Source organism: Aphelocoma coerulescens, chromosome 8 (genome assembly GCF_041296385.1).
Source record: "Aphelocoma coerulescens isolate FSJ_1873_10779 chromosome 8, UR_Acoe_1.0, whole genome shotgun sequence".
Classification (NCBI taxonomy): Eukaryota; Metazoa; Chordata; class Aves; order Passeriformes; family Corvidae; genus Aphelocoma; species Aphelocoma coerulescens.
The window spans coordinates 24,361,506-24,380,268 of record NC_091022.1 but is presented as its reverse complement, the minus strand read 5'-3'; the positions used below and the strand labels follow the sequence as shown (position 1 = coordinate 24,380,268).

General features: G+C 46.4%; 1 protein-coding gene across 1 annotated transcript; it reads right to left on the bottom strand.

Moving 5' to 3' along the window:
- Positions 1-18,437, bottom strand: RAD54L (RAD54 like). Its single transcript, XM_069023323.1, has 18 exons — positions 18,356-18,437; positions 18,134-18,223; positions 16,987-17,106; positions 16,178-16,238; positions 14,482-14,617; positions 13,637-13,706; positions 11,183-11,471; positions 10,630-10,754; positions 8,751-8,901; positions 7,471-7,597; positions 5,273-5,347; positions 4,739-4,869; positions 4,529-4,639; positions 4,262-4,385; positions 3,870-3,948; positions 3,585-3,764; positions 2,003-2,166; positions 1-868 (listed from the first exon to the last, which is right to left on the bottom strand). The coding sequence occupies exons 1-18, from the start codon at positions 18,356-18,358 to the stop codon at positions 667-669; spliced, it is 2,238 nt and encodes a 745-aa protein (XP_068879424.1). The 5' UTR covers positions 18,359-18,437; the 3' UTR covers positions 1-666.
- Positions 18,438-18,763: the final 326 nt, after the last annotated feature.

Here is an 18,763-nt window from a genome sequence, read left to right as displayed (position 1 = left end):
TACCAAACTGTGAATTTTATTACTGTCATGTAATGTGATCTCATTAAAACACTGCTAGATCAGGGGATCCTGCCCATAACAAAGCAAGTAGTTTTAGAAATGGAGTTACTGAAATAGAGCCTTGCTTGCATGATCTTTCAGGCCAGATGTTCAACATACAACCTAAAAATTTTTCCCATTGTACAAAATCCTCTTGTTCCCAAGTAATCAGCAAGGTTCACATTTCACAGCAAAAGTGGATCCTGCAAGTTTTGATCAGCAGCTGTAAGCTGGAGCTGTCAAGGAAAAAACTTGACTGCACATCAAATGCTATAAAACCTGAAGACAAAACCTGGGTGAGCAGAAGGCACAGACACCAAAGGCCTAGAGTGAACCAGTGCTAAATCTGATCAAGCATGCAAGGTCCTGTTATTCCCAGTTCCCATGGGGGTGTTTTTCAGGCACACAATACAACAGGAGAAAAAAAGCCATGGACTCCTTGCTGCTGCAGTAGACTGAACACTGCCAAGGGCCTTCCAGCCACTCCGAAGCCATACGGTTCTGCTGTCCCACAGCCACACAAAGTCCAGCATGCACAGCTGCCCACTGTCCCTTTCCTTGAAAGGGATCAAAGTGGGGCAGGCTGCCACGGAGCCTGCCCTTGCCCCCACAGGGGACAGTAACCTCTTAGGGAATCCCTCGCTGCTCCTCATGGGAGTGATGATAGAAAGTGAAGGTGACAGCAGCATCCCACGCAGCCTTCAGCACAGAGTCCTGCAGGCCGCGCTTATCGGCGCAGTGGTGCCACTGGGACAGGTCCGAGGTGCAGTCGGAGCCGTCGGGAGGAGGCCGGACCTGGTGCCTGTTCACACAGCGGCGACACTTGATCCTGCAACAAGGGCAGTGCAAGGGCAGTGCAAGGCTCCTCTGCTGCTGCAGCACAGGGGCTGTTTAAAACTGCGGCCCTGTAACATTTGGATTAACTCCAGTGGAGCTGGATTGTCAGTTTCTGAATTACTACTGCATTTCATTTAAACACACAACTACCTTCCGGTGTGTGTGACAGATAAGGAGTGACTCGTAATTTGAAAACCTGGGGTTCTGTTTCTAATGGCAGTTGCTCTTCATGTTTAACCATGTGGGAATGGTCCAGCAGGACCCAGAGGAAGTTCAGGAGGAGTTTCTCTTAAAAGGTGTGGGATGTTGCTTAAGGCAGATCTCAAGTGACTGCTGCTATTAGTATTGCATTAGGACTCCTGAATTCAGAAGAGCACACCATGCTCCAAAACACTCCATGCTGGCTCCCACCACAGCCACCACGTTGTACTGAGGCTGTTTTGGAGAGGCCCTACTGAGCTGTCACTTCAGGAGACAAAGAGCAGCAGCAGCCCTGCCAGCAAGGGCTGTTGCCATGCAGAATGGATACCTACCCCGAGCTAAGCTTTGAGTCAGCTTAAAACTAATCCACTTCTTGCCTGAACTAAGAGTCTTAATTTTCACAGTGAAGCATTTTTCCTGCACTCTGTCCCCTCTTTCTGGTGGCTATAATACCACAGGTCTCTGGGCTGGGGGAGAAGGGCAGACAATGGAGAAGAGAGGATTCTTTTAGTTCCCAGAACAGGACTTGGGTTGGCTTTATAAATTCTTAGCCAGTAGAGAAGGCCTGGCATGAAAGCAGTTCAGCAGTTAGAGATCACAGACCACCAGGAAGAGAGGAGCAAGGAAGGACCAACAGGTTCCACCAATTTGAACAGTTCTGATCAGTTTTTTCATTAGCTGCAGTATTTAAGTCTCCAAAACAGGCAGCTACAAGATAGTTTGCTCACCTGTCCAACCAGCACAGCTTTTCTATACAACAAAAAGGGAGAACAGCAAGAAAGTGCTCATGTCTAGGTGGTTAACAGCTTCAGAAGCAGAACCACTTGAGGCTCACTCTCTGGACTTCCTCCTGCTGCCTGGGAAACCCCTGAATTACACGACCAAACTTTTGTTATCCCAGCCATTAGTCATTCAGAATACTCACTTGTCATGGGTGTCACTGGTGGTGGTCTCATTCAGCGTGAAGAGCTCCTTCAGCTCCCCAAGTGAGAAATGCCTTTCTACATCCTGTTCTTCATCCACCACACAGCTGCTCAGGGCCTTCTTGTGGGTCTGGCGCTGGAATATCTTCTCCTCTATGGTCCCTGTCTACAGGTGAGTCAGAGATGAAGCACAGTTGGAACACTGGTGTTAAAGGAGCACTACACTGGGAAGGTGTCACAGATCAAACAGCACTAAGATGTCAGGATCACTCAGTGCCTCGCCAGTACAGGTGGCAGGCAAGTTTTAGTAGCTGCACTCCAACCATGTCTGTTTTATTGCAGATCTAACCCAACTCTGCTTGTCTTGCCCTGTGGCTACAGAAGTGGATCCAGTGGAGATATGGATGAGGAAGAGGTGGAACTGCCACTGGTGGCTAAAGGTCACACACTGCACCAGGTTGTGCTGACAAGAAGGAAGGGAAAGGAGCTGAGCAGCTACAGCTGCTCCCTGACAAAAAATCCCAACCACAATCTCCCCAAGAAGCAGCAACAAGGTCTAGCCCTGGGTGACACCATCAGCACTATTTGCTGGTTCACCCACACACAGATCAATCACATCCTGTCTGGAGGGAGATGTCTGCTTCCAGAGCAGATGTGCAGAAAGTTCAGCATGCTACTTCAAAGGCAAAAATCTAAGAGCAACATGTCTGTTTTGCAAACGAATGTGTACCAAGGAGCGGGGTGATTAGTCATGATTTGTAGAGTGACTTCCTGTTTCTAAAAGCAAAGGAGCTCCCTGCTTCCAACTGCAGCCAGGTCAGAGAAGAACTCCATTAAGAAAAGATGGGCAAAGAATGTCTGTTTTCTCAAAGTAAAAATAATAATTGACCACAGAACCCAAACTTACACAAAAAAAAGAACCAAAACCAAAAACCACATACAAAAAAAACCACCCAACAACTTCCCCGTCCCAAACAAAACAAAAAAATCCCACAGTCTGAACTAAAGAGAGAGAGGTGAACAAGGGCAGAGAGGGGACACTTCTAAGCAGTAATCACTACTGGCACTGCTGGACAAAGTGTTAGAGTAGACTGAAAAGATTAATCTCCTTCATGGTTTTCCTCTACAGAGCAGCTATCCCACCTGCTCACTGGCAGCTCATCCCAAATGCTGCTGGTAATTCCAGGAATGTACTTGCTGTTTCCTAAGTACATGTACACCCAACTGAAACAGACTGCAGCCTGACTGAAAAACAGCAACTTCTGCATCAGCCACCCCATGAAATTAAAGAAGTCAGATGCCTAAATGAATTCAAAGGAACATCTTATCTGCAAAGCCACAGTTGTTTCTATTTCTCAGAAGCCAGCCACTGCTAGAAACCAAGGGCTGCAGTAATGACCCTCCAGCTAGAACCTTCATGGTTTTCCATGGCAACACATCTAAGGGCAGGAAGCAATTAAGTTCCAATCAATTCTGGTCACCAACACAAAAGAGTTCTTTCCCTTCTGGGCCCAATCAGAGCAGCTGCAGTCTGGGCTGGCACCCAGAGCTCCATGCTGAGGAGGGGAGAGGAGTTTGCCTCACCGAAAGCAGTCGGTAGATGTAGCACATCTTCTTCTGGCCATCCCGCCACACGCGAGCCATGGCCTGCTCGTCGTTGGCTGGGTTCCAGTCGGGGTCGAACATCACCAGTCTGTTGGCCCCGATCAGGTTCAAACCACAGCCACCTGCTTTGCTGCTTAACATGAAGATGAACTCAGGGCTCTGCAAAAAGGCAGGCTTGGATTAGAGCACAGAGGCAGCCATGCTTTAACTCACAGCACTCGGAAGTGGCAGGAGAGCTGCTCCCATCTGGCAGGTTCTACTCACCGAGGGGCTGTTGAATCGCTCCACGATCTTTGCTCTCTTTTTAATGGACATGGTGCCGTCCAGCCGGACATACAAATACCTGGAACAGACAGCATTTACTACAGACTGCTGCTATCTTTAGAGCATCCTACTTAAAACAGAAAAATCTGTCACCATCGGCCTTATAACAACAGAATGGGCTTTAGAAACGTTAGCAGAGGGCCAGAGACTTTCTGCTGAGTGACGCCAGGAGACAAAGCACAAGCCACATTAGTTCCAATTCAGGAACACCTGAGCTACAAGACAGATCACAAGTTCCTGCTGATAGAAAGTGTAGAAATAGCCAGTTCTTTTACAGCATAGGCTACAAGTCAAATCTAGCAGGATTAAACCAGCAAAACCCAAAGACAAACCTTCTGTTCCTGCAGAGCTTTTCAAATAGATCCAGTGTCTGAGTGTAGTTAGACACTAAAACCACCTTGTCATTACTGGTGCTTTTGGTAACAGCAAGGATGTAATCCAAAACCAGCATCTTGCCTGGATAAAAAGGAAAGAAAGAAAAAGCTAGAGCAGAATTCCCAAATTCCAGATCTTGTAGGGAGCACTTGGTAAGATGTTAAATACAGTCCCATGGTTGCCTGTGTTAGGCAGCACATCTGTACTGCTGAGTTCCACAGTACCTGAAAGCTGGGGCTCCACAGATTTGGTGCTGTAGCCAGCAGGGAACAAGTCCAGGGCTCCCATAAATCCTTCTTCCTCTTCCACACACTTATCATAGATAAGAGCAGGATCTGGAGAATAACCAGAGCTCAGAGACTGTGGTGTGCACAAGGGAGACCCAAAAAAGTTCCACCAACAGTGCAAAACCCAAACCCAAGTGAACAACTCACGATTACAGAGCTTCTTCAAGGAAGTGATGGAAGAGAGAGATGAAACACTGATTTTGCCCTCCTTCAGCTCCTCCACTGGCTTGGCTTGCTTCAGGAAGTTCTTGTACAGCTCAGTCTGCAAAGGTGTCAGTCTGAAACACAACAAGAGCTCTGCAGCCCCAGTCTGCAGCCAAACAAAAACCCATCCTGCTCAATCTACACAGTTCCTTTCAGCTCAGCTACAGCACAGACAGCCTAGAACTGCCCCCAAGGCTACTGGTAGAGCACTGCTATCTGCCAGAGCTGGAAGAGAAGCTTGCAGAGACTGCACAGCCCAGGGCTCTGCTCTACACAGCTGCCCAAAGCTCACCAGGCTGGCTGGCAGAACCACCAGTTGTGGGCTGCGGCTTCAGGAGGAAAAGCAACATTGCCAATGCCTACAATATCATTCCTAGAGGGAAGCAGTCACCACAAGAATGGAAGGGCTTTTTGCAATTTTTTAGTCCTTCCTACTGCTTCCACTATTTCCCAGACACAGCAGATGCTTTTTGGTACCTGCAGCAGACCACCTGTTCAATCTTCACTGGCAGGTATTTGGACAGGATGTCTGAAGTTCTCCGAATTAAACACCTGCAGGGAGAGAATTTACCATCAGATGCTTGGATGACTCTGTTTTATCACTACTATTCCTCAAGTGGTCAACACACAGTCCCTCTGATGTCTTCTCTCCATGGGTCTGTGACTGTCCAACACATGGCAGAGGCCAGACACCCACCACCCACATGTATTACAGAGCCTCATATAACCCACTGTCTTTGCAAGGCTTCCAAACGTGGTCCATGAGATTTGGAGGGATCAGACATGATTCCACCTACACAGAGCTCAGTCACAAGAGAATCTCTGCTCTTCCTTAGACTACCAACAGCATTTGCAATTTGAGCTACAACAGACCAGCAGCATGGACAACAAACAAGGACAGGAATCAACTACCACAAACTGTGGGCATAACCCAAAGTACAAGCAGGCAACTCCCCATTTAATAAATGCCATCCTTGGCCAAGATGGGCTCATTGCCTGGCCCAAGATTCCAGAAAAGGACATATCCTTTGGGGCTCTGGAAATGCCCCATGAAGCAGTTTTTGCCACACTTCGGGAAGATGGAACGGACTAGAAAAAGTGCTGAGCTGAGACAGAGTAAAAGGTGCAGAAACCCAGTTCTGCCAGGAAGCATCAAAAATATGTTACAAAACCTATAGAAGACAGACAGCAGGGATATATGACAACCCCAAAATCAGTCAAAGGCTGGTAAATAAAGGAATAATCTGGTCTCTGAACCCATAAGCAGCAGGATGAAAAGTAATAGGCTTAAACTGCAGTAAGGAAGATTTATGTTACACATTAAGAGCATTTTCTAACTGCAAAGAGAGCGATGCCCTGGAAAAGGTGTCCTAGGAAAATTGGTGTCCTAGGTCTTCAGTGCTGGGTGGGGATTAAGAGATGGTCTAGGTCTAACACCTTCTATCTTAGGACAGCAAGACTGATTAGATGCCTTCTCCAGCACCCTTCCAGCCTTACATCCATGATTCTATGTCTTTGCATCACTGTCCCATTTGCAATTCCTACTGAATTCAACAGATTCATCTGCTACTACTTTTGTGCCTTGTCTTCCCTATTTGTGTATCACGACTGTTGCACAGTAAAGGGAAGGACACAGACCTCAACAGAGCCAGGCACAGGCATTCCTGAACACGCTTTTACACCCATTTTCCATCAACTATAAAAAGAAATAAATGCACCTCAAGAAAGAATAAGCTTTTCTCCTCCCAACCTTTCCTTTTCCTTAGGCTTCTGCAAGCTGATCTGAGTCAAGGTCAGGACTGTCTCTATGGAGTGACTATACTCAGTGTGAAATTTAATTTACCATGACCATAAACTGCAGGATTGTATTTGCGATGGCTGCAGAAGATCAGATTAAAAAAAAACGAAACAAAACCAACCAAACAAAAACCACCAAACAAAACCCACAAACAAAAAATCAGAAAAAGAACTGAAGACACCAGCAGTGCTGAGAATTCAAGTCTTTTCTAGAAAGTTCTTAGAGAGAGCCAAGCAATCGCCAGCAGATGTGGATAAATTGGTTGTATTCATGAAAAAAAAAACCAGCTTTAAACAAATACCACAAATCAACCAAAGATAAATAAGACAGTGCTTCACATGACAGAGGTGCTTCTTGGGGATCAGAAGTCCCATCTCTGACACTTGTAGTCTCCTATCAGCCCTACACAGCCAACACAACTATTAAAGTGTTAGCTGGACTCTATTGTGACTTGGGCAATCAACAGCACAACTGAGTGACATTCCTTATACTCCTTCTGCTACTCAGCATCTGGGCTGGATGGATCTCAAGTCTGATCCAGCCCAAACTTGTAGTTATCTTAAAATAAATAAAAGGATGCTGCCTCATTATTCAGATCCCAGGAGAAAACAGAAACACAGGAGTCAAATAATAATTCAGTACCTGAGAGTACTGCTTGGGGGTGACTGCAGCTGACTGTGCCATGTCAGTACCATTTAGCAGACAAAAGCTCCATGCTATGTGGATTTCTTAGGCAATAACTATTTGCACAATCACTTGCTGAATAGATGTAACAGGCAAGAGAATTCATTACAGCTACTGTAATTTGGAAAGATAGCAGGGCTTATGCAAAGGGCTTATGCAAAAGCCCTGCAAAGAGAAGAGGGATGAAGTTCACCTGTTCACAATACTGATCAGCTCTTTAAGCCTCTCTTCTCCCTTGTGTCGCTCAGCTTCACTTGCATCTGCGTCTCTTCCTTTCAAGATGGGCATTTCAAAATGTCTTTTAAATTCCTGTGCAGTTCCTGTATAAAACAGAAGTGAAAAGGTGACAACTACTACCAAAGAACCTTTGATCAGCATCCCACAGCCCCAGTTATCACACCCCAAGCACAGAGCCCAGCAGATAAAAACAAACCCTCATCCCATCCGGAAGATTGTTTTTCTTTCTAGCCAGGAAAGACTCCAGCAAGGCAGGCAAATCAGTACAACAGAATCATTTTGTACTCCAACAACAGTGCAAAGCCAACAGTTACATGATTTTACTTCAACAGTTAGGCACATACTGCTTTTGCTCACATTCCAGTCATACTTTTATTCCCAGATTTTGTCCTTCCAAACAACAGCACAGGCATTATCTGTGCCTGCTCTAAAATTATCTGTAATCAGTTGCTTATTACTGGCCACAGGCTGAAAGTGGGAAAAACACCTACTGAGTACATGCAGCTTTGCTGCAGTAGTTACACCATTAACCTCATCTCAGAAAGAACGAGCTGCAAGTACAGGGAGAGTCATCTTGCCCAAAGTACAGGTCAAGGGGGCCAGGTGAAATCCCATCAGCTTCCTGTAATAACTACCCAAATTTGAAGCACATGAGAAAAGCAGATGTAGAACATCTACTACCCCATTCCATCCTTTCCTTCAGAACTCCTGGGGGCAGAACAGCTGAACGGAAAAGATTAAGCCCAAATTCTGCTTGCAAGACTAAGAATCTGATGAATTGTGTTTAACTAGAGCTGTGCATGCACTGGAATTAATGAGAAGCCTCTTGGACTGAATGCCCAACAACCTGAGACAATCATGGGTGACGAGTTACAGCAACAAAGAAATCATTTACAGTAGTACTCAGTTTCACATTTTTATTTTACCCTGATTCCCCTTCCAAAATACCTGTTAAACTGGTGTACTTTGCTTTACAATCTTGTTGAAACAGATCAGATGATACACGGCCTCTAGAACAGGGCACCCTGACCTAGGCTTTCTGGTTACAAAGAGGAAGAGGCTAAGTCTCATAAAATCACAGAATGGTTTGAGGCGGAAAAGACCTTGGGGATCATCTAGTTCCAAGCCCCTGACATGACTTTTCACCAATGCCTCAATTGTTGCTTTTGCTGGCATTGAGAGAAGCCTGGCCAGCACCTGCCCCTCCCTCACATCTCCCACACATTGATCTCTTACCCAGGATGCCCGAATTGACGAAGTGCACCAGGCTGAAATACTCCAGCAGGTCATTCTGAATGGGGGTGCCTGAGATAAGGACTCGTCGAGGTGTGTTTAAGCTGTTGAGAGCCTGGTAAGTTTGGTTTTCAGAGTTCTTCAGTCTATGGCCCTTTAAAAAACAGAGAAAAGGAATGAGGCTGATAAATCCAGTGGCCCTGTTAGGAAGCAGCTTGGAGAGCCTCATCAGCACTGATAAAAAGCATCTCACCACTTTTCCCAATCCTGGTAGTGGAGTAAGTCTTGCAACAGACTTGTTTCAAAGACAAGGATCTAGTGCAAAGACAAGGATCTAGGCTTCTAGTGAAGCCATTATGTGAGGAAACAAGACATTACAAACTTCCAAGACCAGGAATATCTGAGCTACACCCAGGCAAGAAAGTCTACCATGAAAATAACAATAATCACACAGTATAACTCTAGGAACTGCTTCCTGTTCAAAGATGGGAATGTTTTCAGCTATCAACACAAGCACTGAACTCTGGACCAGTAAAACTGCTCCACCCAAGGTCAAGATCACAAGCCTCTCAGACCACCTATACAGAGGATTGCTAGATCATTGCACACTAATAAAAGAGAGATTCTTCACCTCTTACAGGGGTAATCTGAATACAGGTGCAATTTCTCATGCCTGGGAAGAGAAACTTTATTAGCATCTGAGTGCTGTGTAGGACAAAGCACAAGTGATAAGAGGCTTTTTACGAGAGCCAAACAGCAGCAGAGGTATTTATTGGAAATATACAGAACCACATGGCCAAGGATGTGGGTTCCCAGACTCCCTAGGTGCTGGTCCCATCCCAGGAGCACTGAGAGGTGCGGGCAGTCACGGACTGGCAGATAAAAGGTTTATGGGAGCTACATTTCTGGGGACACTCGCTCTGTTTAAGCCTCTCTCTAGCAATTACAAAGCCAAACCACTGGGTGGCACCGCTATTTAATTAATCCTCTCAACCCCTGCCAGGCCCCAGCTTGATCATTTCAAGGAGGCAGAGGACACTTCAAAGCATCTCTGGCTCTCACTGCCTATAACCACAAGTAGAGAATGACAAATGAAAAAACAACTCAATTTTGGCCATGTGAAAGCAGAGCTTGACAACAAAAGCTTGGCAAAGCTCGATCCAGTGCGCAGGGAGTCAAGCCAGCCCCATCTCCTCTTGAACAAGCAGCATGAGTAACTCCTCACCCAGCTCTCCTACCTCTGCTCCAGGCATGAGACTACAGAGAGAGGAAGTGCCATGGGAGCATCCTTCAAACTCACCCACAAGCACAGAATGCCAGATATAATGGCTGACAGCAGCCAACACTACTCACAAGAGCATGCTGAATCACAGAATTATTTAGGTTGCGAGAGACCTCAGAAGCCTCTGGTCCAACCTCTTGCTCCAAAAAGAGACAAGTTAAAAATTACTGTACAGAACATGAGGCCAGGCCAAACAGAAAGTACTTCCCACTTTAACAAAGACACACAGTAATGAATGAAAACCAGTAAGCCAGGGCACTACCCAACAGAGTCAGAGATGGGCATGGACCTCCTTTCTGGTACATATTTCACATGGAGAGGGCCCTAGTAGTAGGACCTATCAGACACCTACAAGTGGACACAGTTACCACCAACTGGATTTTCTTCATATCTTGGCTCATGAAGACACCTTCTCCCATTCACACTCACAACAGTATGGTTGATTTTATTACTTAGAACCTCTGAAACACCTGAATGGGTGTTGTCCACAGCCACATCTTATTTCCCACTGTCCGGTCTCCTTTTAAGAAAGCAGATCCAGTCTCACCCAGATGTTGAGAAAATACCAGGAATGGATTCTCCTTAAAGGTGCCCCCATACCTCATCACATATGACCAGCCCAACACTGCCCTTCTGCAGCACCTCGGCGTGGAGTCGGAAGGTTTCATAGGAGATAATCAGGATGGGTGAAGGCACTCGCAGGCCACGCTGGTTCATAAAGCCAACTGCAGATGGGAAGGGAGCAAAGAAAAAAAAAAAGGGATGAGGAAAACTAATAGAAAACAGGTCAAACGATCAAATCTTTTGTCTTAAAAATCCAGAAAAACCCTTCCACCCACATATAGCCATTCTTCTTTCCCCAAAACTGTTCCCATTTCCATGGCCCTTCTCCCTCCTTTCCTGCCTTCCAGCTGCAGCAAAATAAGAGCACTGGGACTACTATAATACCTGACTAGATTTGGATTATGCCAAAAGATCAACTATCACCAAACATGCAAGGGTCTGATCTAAACATGTAAGTGGAGAGACAGCCATCAGTGTGCAGAGATCCAGTGACTGCACAGAGATGTTCACATGAGCTGCTGCAGGCTTCTTCCAATGCAAGATTTTGACCTCAACCAGCCGAACGCACAGATTGCAAACATTTCTGTACCTAGTTTACGGTCAATCTCTTCTTTGGAGCCTCCATCAATGGCCAGTGGCTGGATCCTTCCCCCCAGCCATTTCTCTACTTCATTGTACCAGTTTCTCACCAGGCTGGAGGGAGACACCACCACAGCTTTCTCGATTTCGGGCTTGCAGTCCGGGCTTTGCCGGAGAAGCGTCCACATGAGTGTGATGCACTGGAGAGTTTTGCCCAGCCCCATTTCGTCTGCCATGATACAGCCATGGCTCCCAGGGATCCGCCGGCTCGTCACACAGTCCCAGAGGAATTTCACCCCCTGCCAAAAAATTGTTCTCTCAGAGCAGGACGGGGACATCAGCGGAGTGACAATTTCATTACCACAATGCACAGGACCAATAGCACAACAAACAGCAGATCTGTGTAGCACACACATCCCTGGGGATATGCAGTGTTCTAATGAGACAGAGGGAAATCACCCGAGGCACAGCTAAAATGCTGCCACATCTGGAGTGGAACAGCATTACCAGTGCCAACATGTACCTCATAACATGCATAAAAATCTCAGTACATTTTACTTGTACCATTATAATGAGCTTCCTAACATGAATTCCCAGAAATTTCTACCCTTGGCTGCATTAGACACGGTCTGGCCATGAACCAACATGCATTAATCATTTCAAAGAGGTTTATCATCTTAACAACACCCAATCAGGTAATTTTAAAGAATCAGAGTGAGTAGAGTTGGTTCTGCTGCCCAATTAATTCCCACAATACCATCATCAGCCTTCATCACTTCTGCTTAGAAGCAGTGACTCACCTGGGGGCTCAAGGTCCAAAGCAGATTTAGCTTTAGAGAAGACACAGGGCTGAGGTTATAACCCACGTCACATGGTGGGAGAAGAGCTCAGCCCTGCATTAGGCTCTGACACATCACTGAGACAGATAAAGGGGGGGAAGGGGGGGAAGGAAAAAAAAAAGAGAGAGACAAACTGCAAAATGTTCATGTAGCATGTGATGACAAGAGAGTCAGAGAAAACCAGGGCATTGTGCTGGAAAGGTACAAGCTACCTGCATTGTGCCAACAGAGCAGGGAGTGTGGGACACAAGCTAAACACAGCTGTAAGGATTCACTCCTCTCTACTCCACTATTTAGGACTTGAAGATGGAGCACCTTGACTTGCACTTTCAAGTTCTTTTCCTTCTCTCTTTCTTAGGCCTTTAGTTACAGGTTAATGGAATTCATTTAAGCCAGTTGAACATACATGAAGTTCATTACTGGCTACATGACTTCATTTGGCTGCAGAACCAGCACCTGGGCAAAAGTCACAATAAAGTTGGAGCAGAGCTGTACTACCATTTAGGAGCATCAGCTGAATAAAACAGCATAGGAATCTTAGCAGGCAGAGACTTATTAATCAGACTAGAGCAGAAACTGCTTTATCATCGATATCTACCTGCCAAAAAAAAGCGTGCCTAGGACACCAACATAACTTTGATTACTTGACAAAAGCACCAGCAGGCAGTAGCTTACCCAAAACCAGAGTGCCTCCAGCTATGTAGCCAGAGATGAGCATAACACTGAGACACAGGTTCAGTACCAGATCCAAGATAAAACGACAAGCCATGAGCAGCCTACAATGCTCTCAGACCCATCTAAAGATCTCCCAAGCAGGGAGATATCCAGCTTGACCTGCTTAGCCTGCAAGATCAGCAATCACAGCTTCCATCTGTGCTGCCTCCAGGCTTAAATGACAATATACTGCATCTGGGATGAATTTTGAGCTGTCCAGAAGCCTGTATCAGATATTTGGAGAGTTGTACACACTGCTGCCGTATTATGATGTTGCACATATTTACAACATAAAATGTTTTTTGGCAGTCTCCACTGTCAAATTTCAAGTCTGCATAGGTCAGGGACAGCTCACACCTACCAAGAGCAGCCTCCAAACAAAGCACACTGAAGTAGGAACCTACTCTCCACTTTGCTGGGAACCATGGTGCCAGAAATTGGAGCCTCAGTGTTTCCTGGCTCAGGGACTTGCAGATCCATCAATTCTGCTGAGCAGTAAAATGGTGGTGGACAGTCTGCCCTGCCTGACTCAAGACTGGGCTGCAAAATAGTTTATTGCAACTATGTCCCATCACCTTCCACACTAAATTCCACCCAGCAGAGCTACATCTCCAGACTTCAAGGTAAATAAAGGCAGGACTTTCAGCCCTGACTCTTTGCTTGAAAAGGGACAGGGAGTATTGGCAGCATTCAGGCCTCTCAGAGGATGCTTAAAACAAATGTTTCACTTTGTACTTGCAACAGACTGGAGTCTGTTAGACTGTCAGTCTGTGAGGTCTATGCAAACCTGTAACAACTCCAGCAGAAGAACTGCGGCTTTTTGAAATGGACCAAATCCTCCAGCCACATCCTCAGGTCCCAGTAGAAAACTTAACTTCTCTCTGACCTTTAGGTCCCAGTGGAAAACTTACTTCTCTCTGATGGGGTCGTAGAACACGGCTGAGGACAGGATCCACCACAACATGGACAGGTGCCTTGTCCCTGCAGGAGGCAGTCAAGAAAGAAGAGAGTGTGATTAAGGAATCTGGCACATGTTTAGGTTTTGTTAAATCTCACTGTTATACTGAGGATTCCCCTGTGGCACAGGGGAAGCAACTTCAAACAAGAAAGTAAAAAATGGATTAATTCAGCTTTGAGAATCAAGTTAGAGACCTACCCACAATCTAAAACATCAGTGAAACCATGTATGTGGGCTGTGGTTAAAACAAGGGCAGAATGTGGTTCTGAGACACAGTTAAAAAGTCAGTATTATTTTTCTTGTTTCTGTAACAATATTGTAATTGCATTTCTGGAGAGAGAAAGCCCCCTCTCTGTCCATGAAGATCCAGCTGACAGCCTTTTTAAGTTATAACAACAGCACAAAATAAACCACCTCAGAATAAAAACCAGTAGGCAGCCTAACATTTGTCAGTCACGTCCCTTTGCTTGTCCTTAGATGTTGATGTTTCCTGACAAACGTCTAAGCCGTAATATTTTCTAAGCAACTTCTCCATATATGTATGCTCATTCCCTGCAACAGGTTTAAATTTTTGGTGCATGAGAGATGGAAAAGTCAGTGAAAGAACATGAACAATCCAGCATAGGTACATTCCTTCTTTGATTGTAACCACACCTGAACCAATCCAGGCAGAATACTTGGAATCAAACTCCCTCTTGATGTTCAGACCCCAGCTCAAACACATTTGGGAGAAAAGCGCATAAACCCACACCCAGAAAGAAGCCAGAGCTGCAGCATTCATGCCAGGTGATGACTCACTTGTCTATTTTCAGCTGGTCATGGGCACTCAGCACTGGGGGCTCATACAGAACCAGAGCTCCATCCTCGAATGGGTCGTGGAGAGGACTCCTCACTCCTGCCCGTTTGACACCCAGCGAGCGCAAGCCCAGGGGCCCTGAAAGCAAACAAAGGCACAACTCAAACAACAAAAACATCTTCCTGGAAGCAAGCAGAGCCTTGCAGCAGAGTCTGATTACACTTAGGAACAGTGAATTAATTGGGTGCTGGAGTGGAGGTGCACGCACAGCTGGTGCAGACAGCAAACCTAAGCAGGGCCATTGTTTGGCAGCACTCTGGCAGCACACAGTGGGAAGCTCAGTGGCAGGAAAAAACAGAACAAAGAAACAGAGGCAAAGATGGAGCAATGGCACTGGCTGTTCCAGATTTTTGAAAGCCAATGAGGGTTCCAGAATGTTCCAGAATCAACAAATACACTCCTACATATAGAATATGCTGGGTGAAATCCTCTTTGGGGGTCACCTAACCGAGACTTAGCCAGTTGTATCTTTAAAGCAAGGTCAGGAATTGATCTTTAACAGTGACAAAGTTCTACAGTATCACAGTCAGCATCATATTGTCACTACCTGCTCTGGGGTATTATTTTCTCTCTGCTGAGCAATAATAGATGCTTGGCCTTGGAGCCAATTTCTGTGAAAAGCAGAAATCAAGCATGAGTCCCTTTCCCTAGTACTGTATTTTGATGTCACAGTTTTGAAATGGAGATGAACACAACAACCTACATAGAAATCCCTTTTCCCCTCAAAACTCAGGCAACTGTGCTCCCAGGATTGATTTTGCTTGAAAAAGATTCAATCAGTCTATTTGTCCATTGTTTGCTAAAGCTCCTTGCAAAACAGAAGTGTATCACAAGCTGAGGCAGCAGTGCACACACAACAAGAAAGAAAGCACAAGAAACAGCCACTTTTCCCAATTAAGAGACTGAGGTAACAGCCACAGAAAGCAGCTTTGCCAGTTACAGTTCTGTTTGAGCCTCTTGACAAATCCGCTTCTCCAGAAGAGAGCTTTGCCAAACTCTTTTGGGGCTTGTCATTCCATATTCAGTGGCTGCTTAAAGACATTTTTATAACTAAAGTTTGAGTGAAACTGGTTGATCTGCATTCGGGTTTTTAAGCTGGAGGGTGAAGGGGAAGCAGGGGACATGAAAAGGCCCATTTGTTTCCGAGATCTTATGTTTCACTGATTCAAACCAGCTGACGCTTTGAACTTCAAAACGATCTTGTTTTGAAGATCACCTTGAGGCTCAACACACCAGGCCAAGCAGAAATAAAACTGGCACATACAATCTTTTTCACCTCAGCCTTCTGTCTGTTAGCATCATTATTTAAATGATAAACCTTCGTGGCTTGGAATTCATTTTGCTTTTGTATTTGTGATATGGTGTAAAATCTCCTGGCAGTACATCCAACACATAGCAGTAAGACTACAAAATCCAATTCTGAAATGTAGGATTATCCAAACTAAACACTAGTAAGAAATATGAAGACTTTGCTAATATGCCAGTATTTTTCTTTCAAAATTAAGTCAGGATTTCTGGAACATACGCATCAGTGCAAAAAATAACAATAATCCCCACAGATATATTTGACAGGCCTAAGCATCATCTGTTTTAATCAAGTCAGCCAACATAGACAATCCTTAAACCTCCTCATCTTACCTTTATAATTTGGAATGGGGACTTTGAAGGGTTTGGACAAAATGCTGCGGATAAAAGCCTCCTAGGAATCCAGAAAAAAACCACATTTCAGAAGTCTGAAATCAGAGATTGCTCAAGAGAGCAAGTCCAGGACATTTTTTGAGAACTCAGTTTTGCCAAGTACTTGGACTCCCTCTATTTAATCTACTCAAGCTTCAACTCCAACTACTTTCAAGACTATCCAAAAGGAAGAAAGTAACAATTCAGCACAATTTCCTCCACCAGTTCTGCTTTTCAAAACTGTTTTCCTTTGGGTTTTCTAATACACGAAATTGATTTTTCATAGCTCCCATCTTCCTAAATCCACTGGTTTTATTCACTTCTTTAAAAGCTATTGCTTTCCCCTGCCTTGGTAATTCAGTCAGGCAACTCATTTCCTGTAAAGGAGCTGGGTTACCATTGCAGGAACATCCATGCTGGATCAGCAAGCACCCAGCCAGTCCAGCATCTGGTCTCCAGTAGTGGAAGCCCAGAGAGAACCAGGCAGGCACACAGCATTTGACCCACCTGGGTGGAAAGCAACTCACATCTCTGGGCACTGTCCTTCACCAGGGCCCCACAGAACAACCTCACCCAGGACTTCCACTACAGGAAGTTCTCCCCCCACACCTCCATCAACACTGAAGGATTGGAGCTGGCAAAAAGCCTCTCCAAAAGACTTTGTGTGTGTGTGGCACTTCCATAACACCTCTGATTAAATGGGGCCATGGAGGCACTTGGACTTGCATGCTGAGTGAGCTCTGTGTGTGCCAGCAGCAACCCCCACTCACGTGCTGACTGCTGTCCAGGCAGTGGGGTCTGTTGGTCAGCTGAGCCAAGGGTTTGCGGAAGGGCGACCTGTAGCATTCCCCACTCTCTGTCTCACTGGCTGCCTTCTGCCTCTTCCGGCTCTGGAAAACAGAATCGCAACTGAACAACCCAGGGGCAGCGGGGGAGAGCAGAAGATGCTCTGCTGTCACACTCAGTAAGCACCACACACTCCATCGCCCAGGCAGCCGAGCAGCTCTGAGCCCACACGGCCATCACTCACCCCTGCTGCCAAAGGGCTCACACGGCAACACCACCAAGGTCACTGCGCCCTAAAGTTTAATTTATGTGAAGCTTAAAATATTCTCCTAGTTAAGAAAATAACTACCACCTTCTAACCTGTAAAAGGGCAGGCTTGTACACACTAAGATTTGTCCTGTCACCCAAAAAAAGCAGAATTAAGAAAAGGAAAGGTCAGTAGCATGGAACAAACTACATCAAAGTCCCCAGAGGCTCCATGGCACCTGGTGTTATGCAGGTGAAAGGCCTCACACTGAACCCTACATTTCAAACACTTAGAGAAGCATGAAAATAAATAAGTCATTGATCTGTTTCCTGATTTAACACAGTCCTCTTCAGCGTGAAGCATGGTTTCAATCACCTGCTGGCACAGAAAAATGGATTTGACACAGAAAACATTAGGTGAGACTCTTTTCTTTGACCTGTGTGACATAAAACATAACTGTATACTAGGATTAGGGCTGGGACTAGTGGCTAAACGAGGTCTTTACTGTTTCTTACAGATAATCGGTGAAATTGATCCTCCCGTGTCCTGTTACAAAAAGATGCAACATTCTGTCTTAAACATTGACCTATTCCTAGTTACCCAGTCCCCCCTCCTTTCACACAGCACTCGGGAGCTCTCACAGGAATAAGTTTTCCCGCAACCACGACGCACCACCCGTACACAATGAAGTTCTTCCACCAACCACACGCCGAGACACAAAGTTTCAGGGCAGCATAAACCGGGGGCCTGATGCCAAGAGCATGGGGGAAGGCTCAGGCACCAGGGAGTGACCTGGATGCAGCATCCCCCTGCCCACGGCTGCGGGGTCACACGGGGCCGAGAACGCGCACACACCGAGCCGCGTCCCGGGGCCCCTCGCTCACCGTCGGGGGGTGCCAGTCCTCCTCCTCCTCTTCCTCATCTTCATCGCCCGCCTTCCTCTTGGCCAGCTGGCTGGGGGCCAGGCTCCTCCTCTGCAACAGAGGCACAACACACACACACACACAGAGAATGAGGGGCCGGGAGGTTCCCAGCACAGACACCTCCCTTCCCCCCCTCCCCCCGGTCCGGTCCGGTCCCGTCCGGTGCCCCTGCCCCACACCCACCATCGCCTCACGGGAGCGCGCGGACGCGGTGAGGGCCCGCGGTCACGGCCCGCGCGCGCCGCCGGCGGGAACAGCGCCGGGCCCGCTCCGCCCCCCGGCCACAGGCGTGGCCAAGCGAGCACCGAGCCGCATCGAGCCGCATCGACCCGCTCGGGGCTCCGCGGAGGGAAAAAGGGGAAAGGAAAAGGGGAAAGGAAAAGGGGAAAGGAAAAGAAAGGAAAGGAAAGGAAAGGAAAGGAAAGGAAAGGAAAGGAAAGGAAAGGAAAGGAAAGGAAAGGAAAGGAAAGGAAAGGAAAGGAAAGGAAAGGAAAGGAAAGGAAAGGAAAGGAAAGGAAAGGAAAGGAAAGGAAAGGAAAGGAAAGGAAAGGAAAGGGGAAAGGGGAAAGGAAAGGGGAAAGGAAAGGGAGA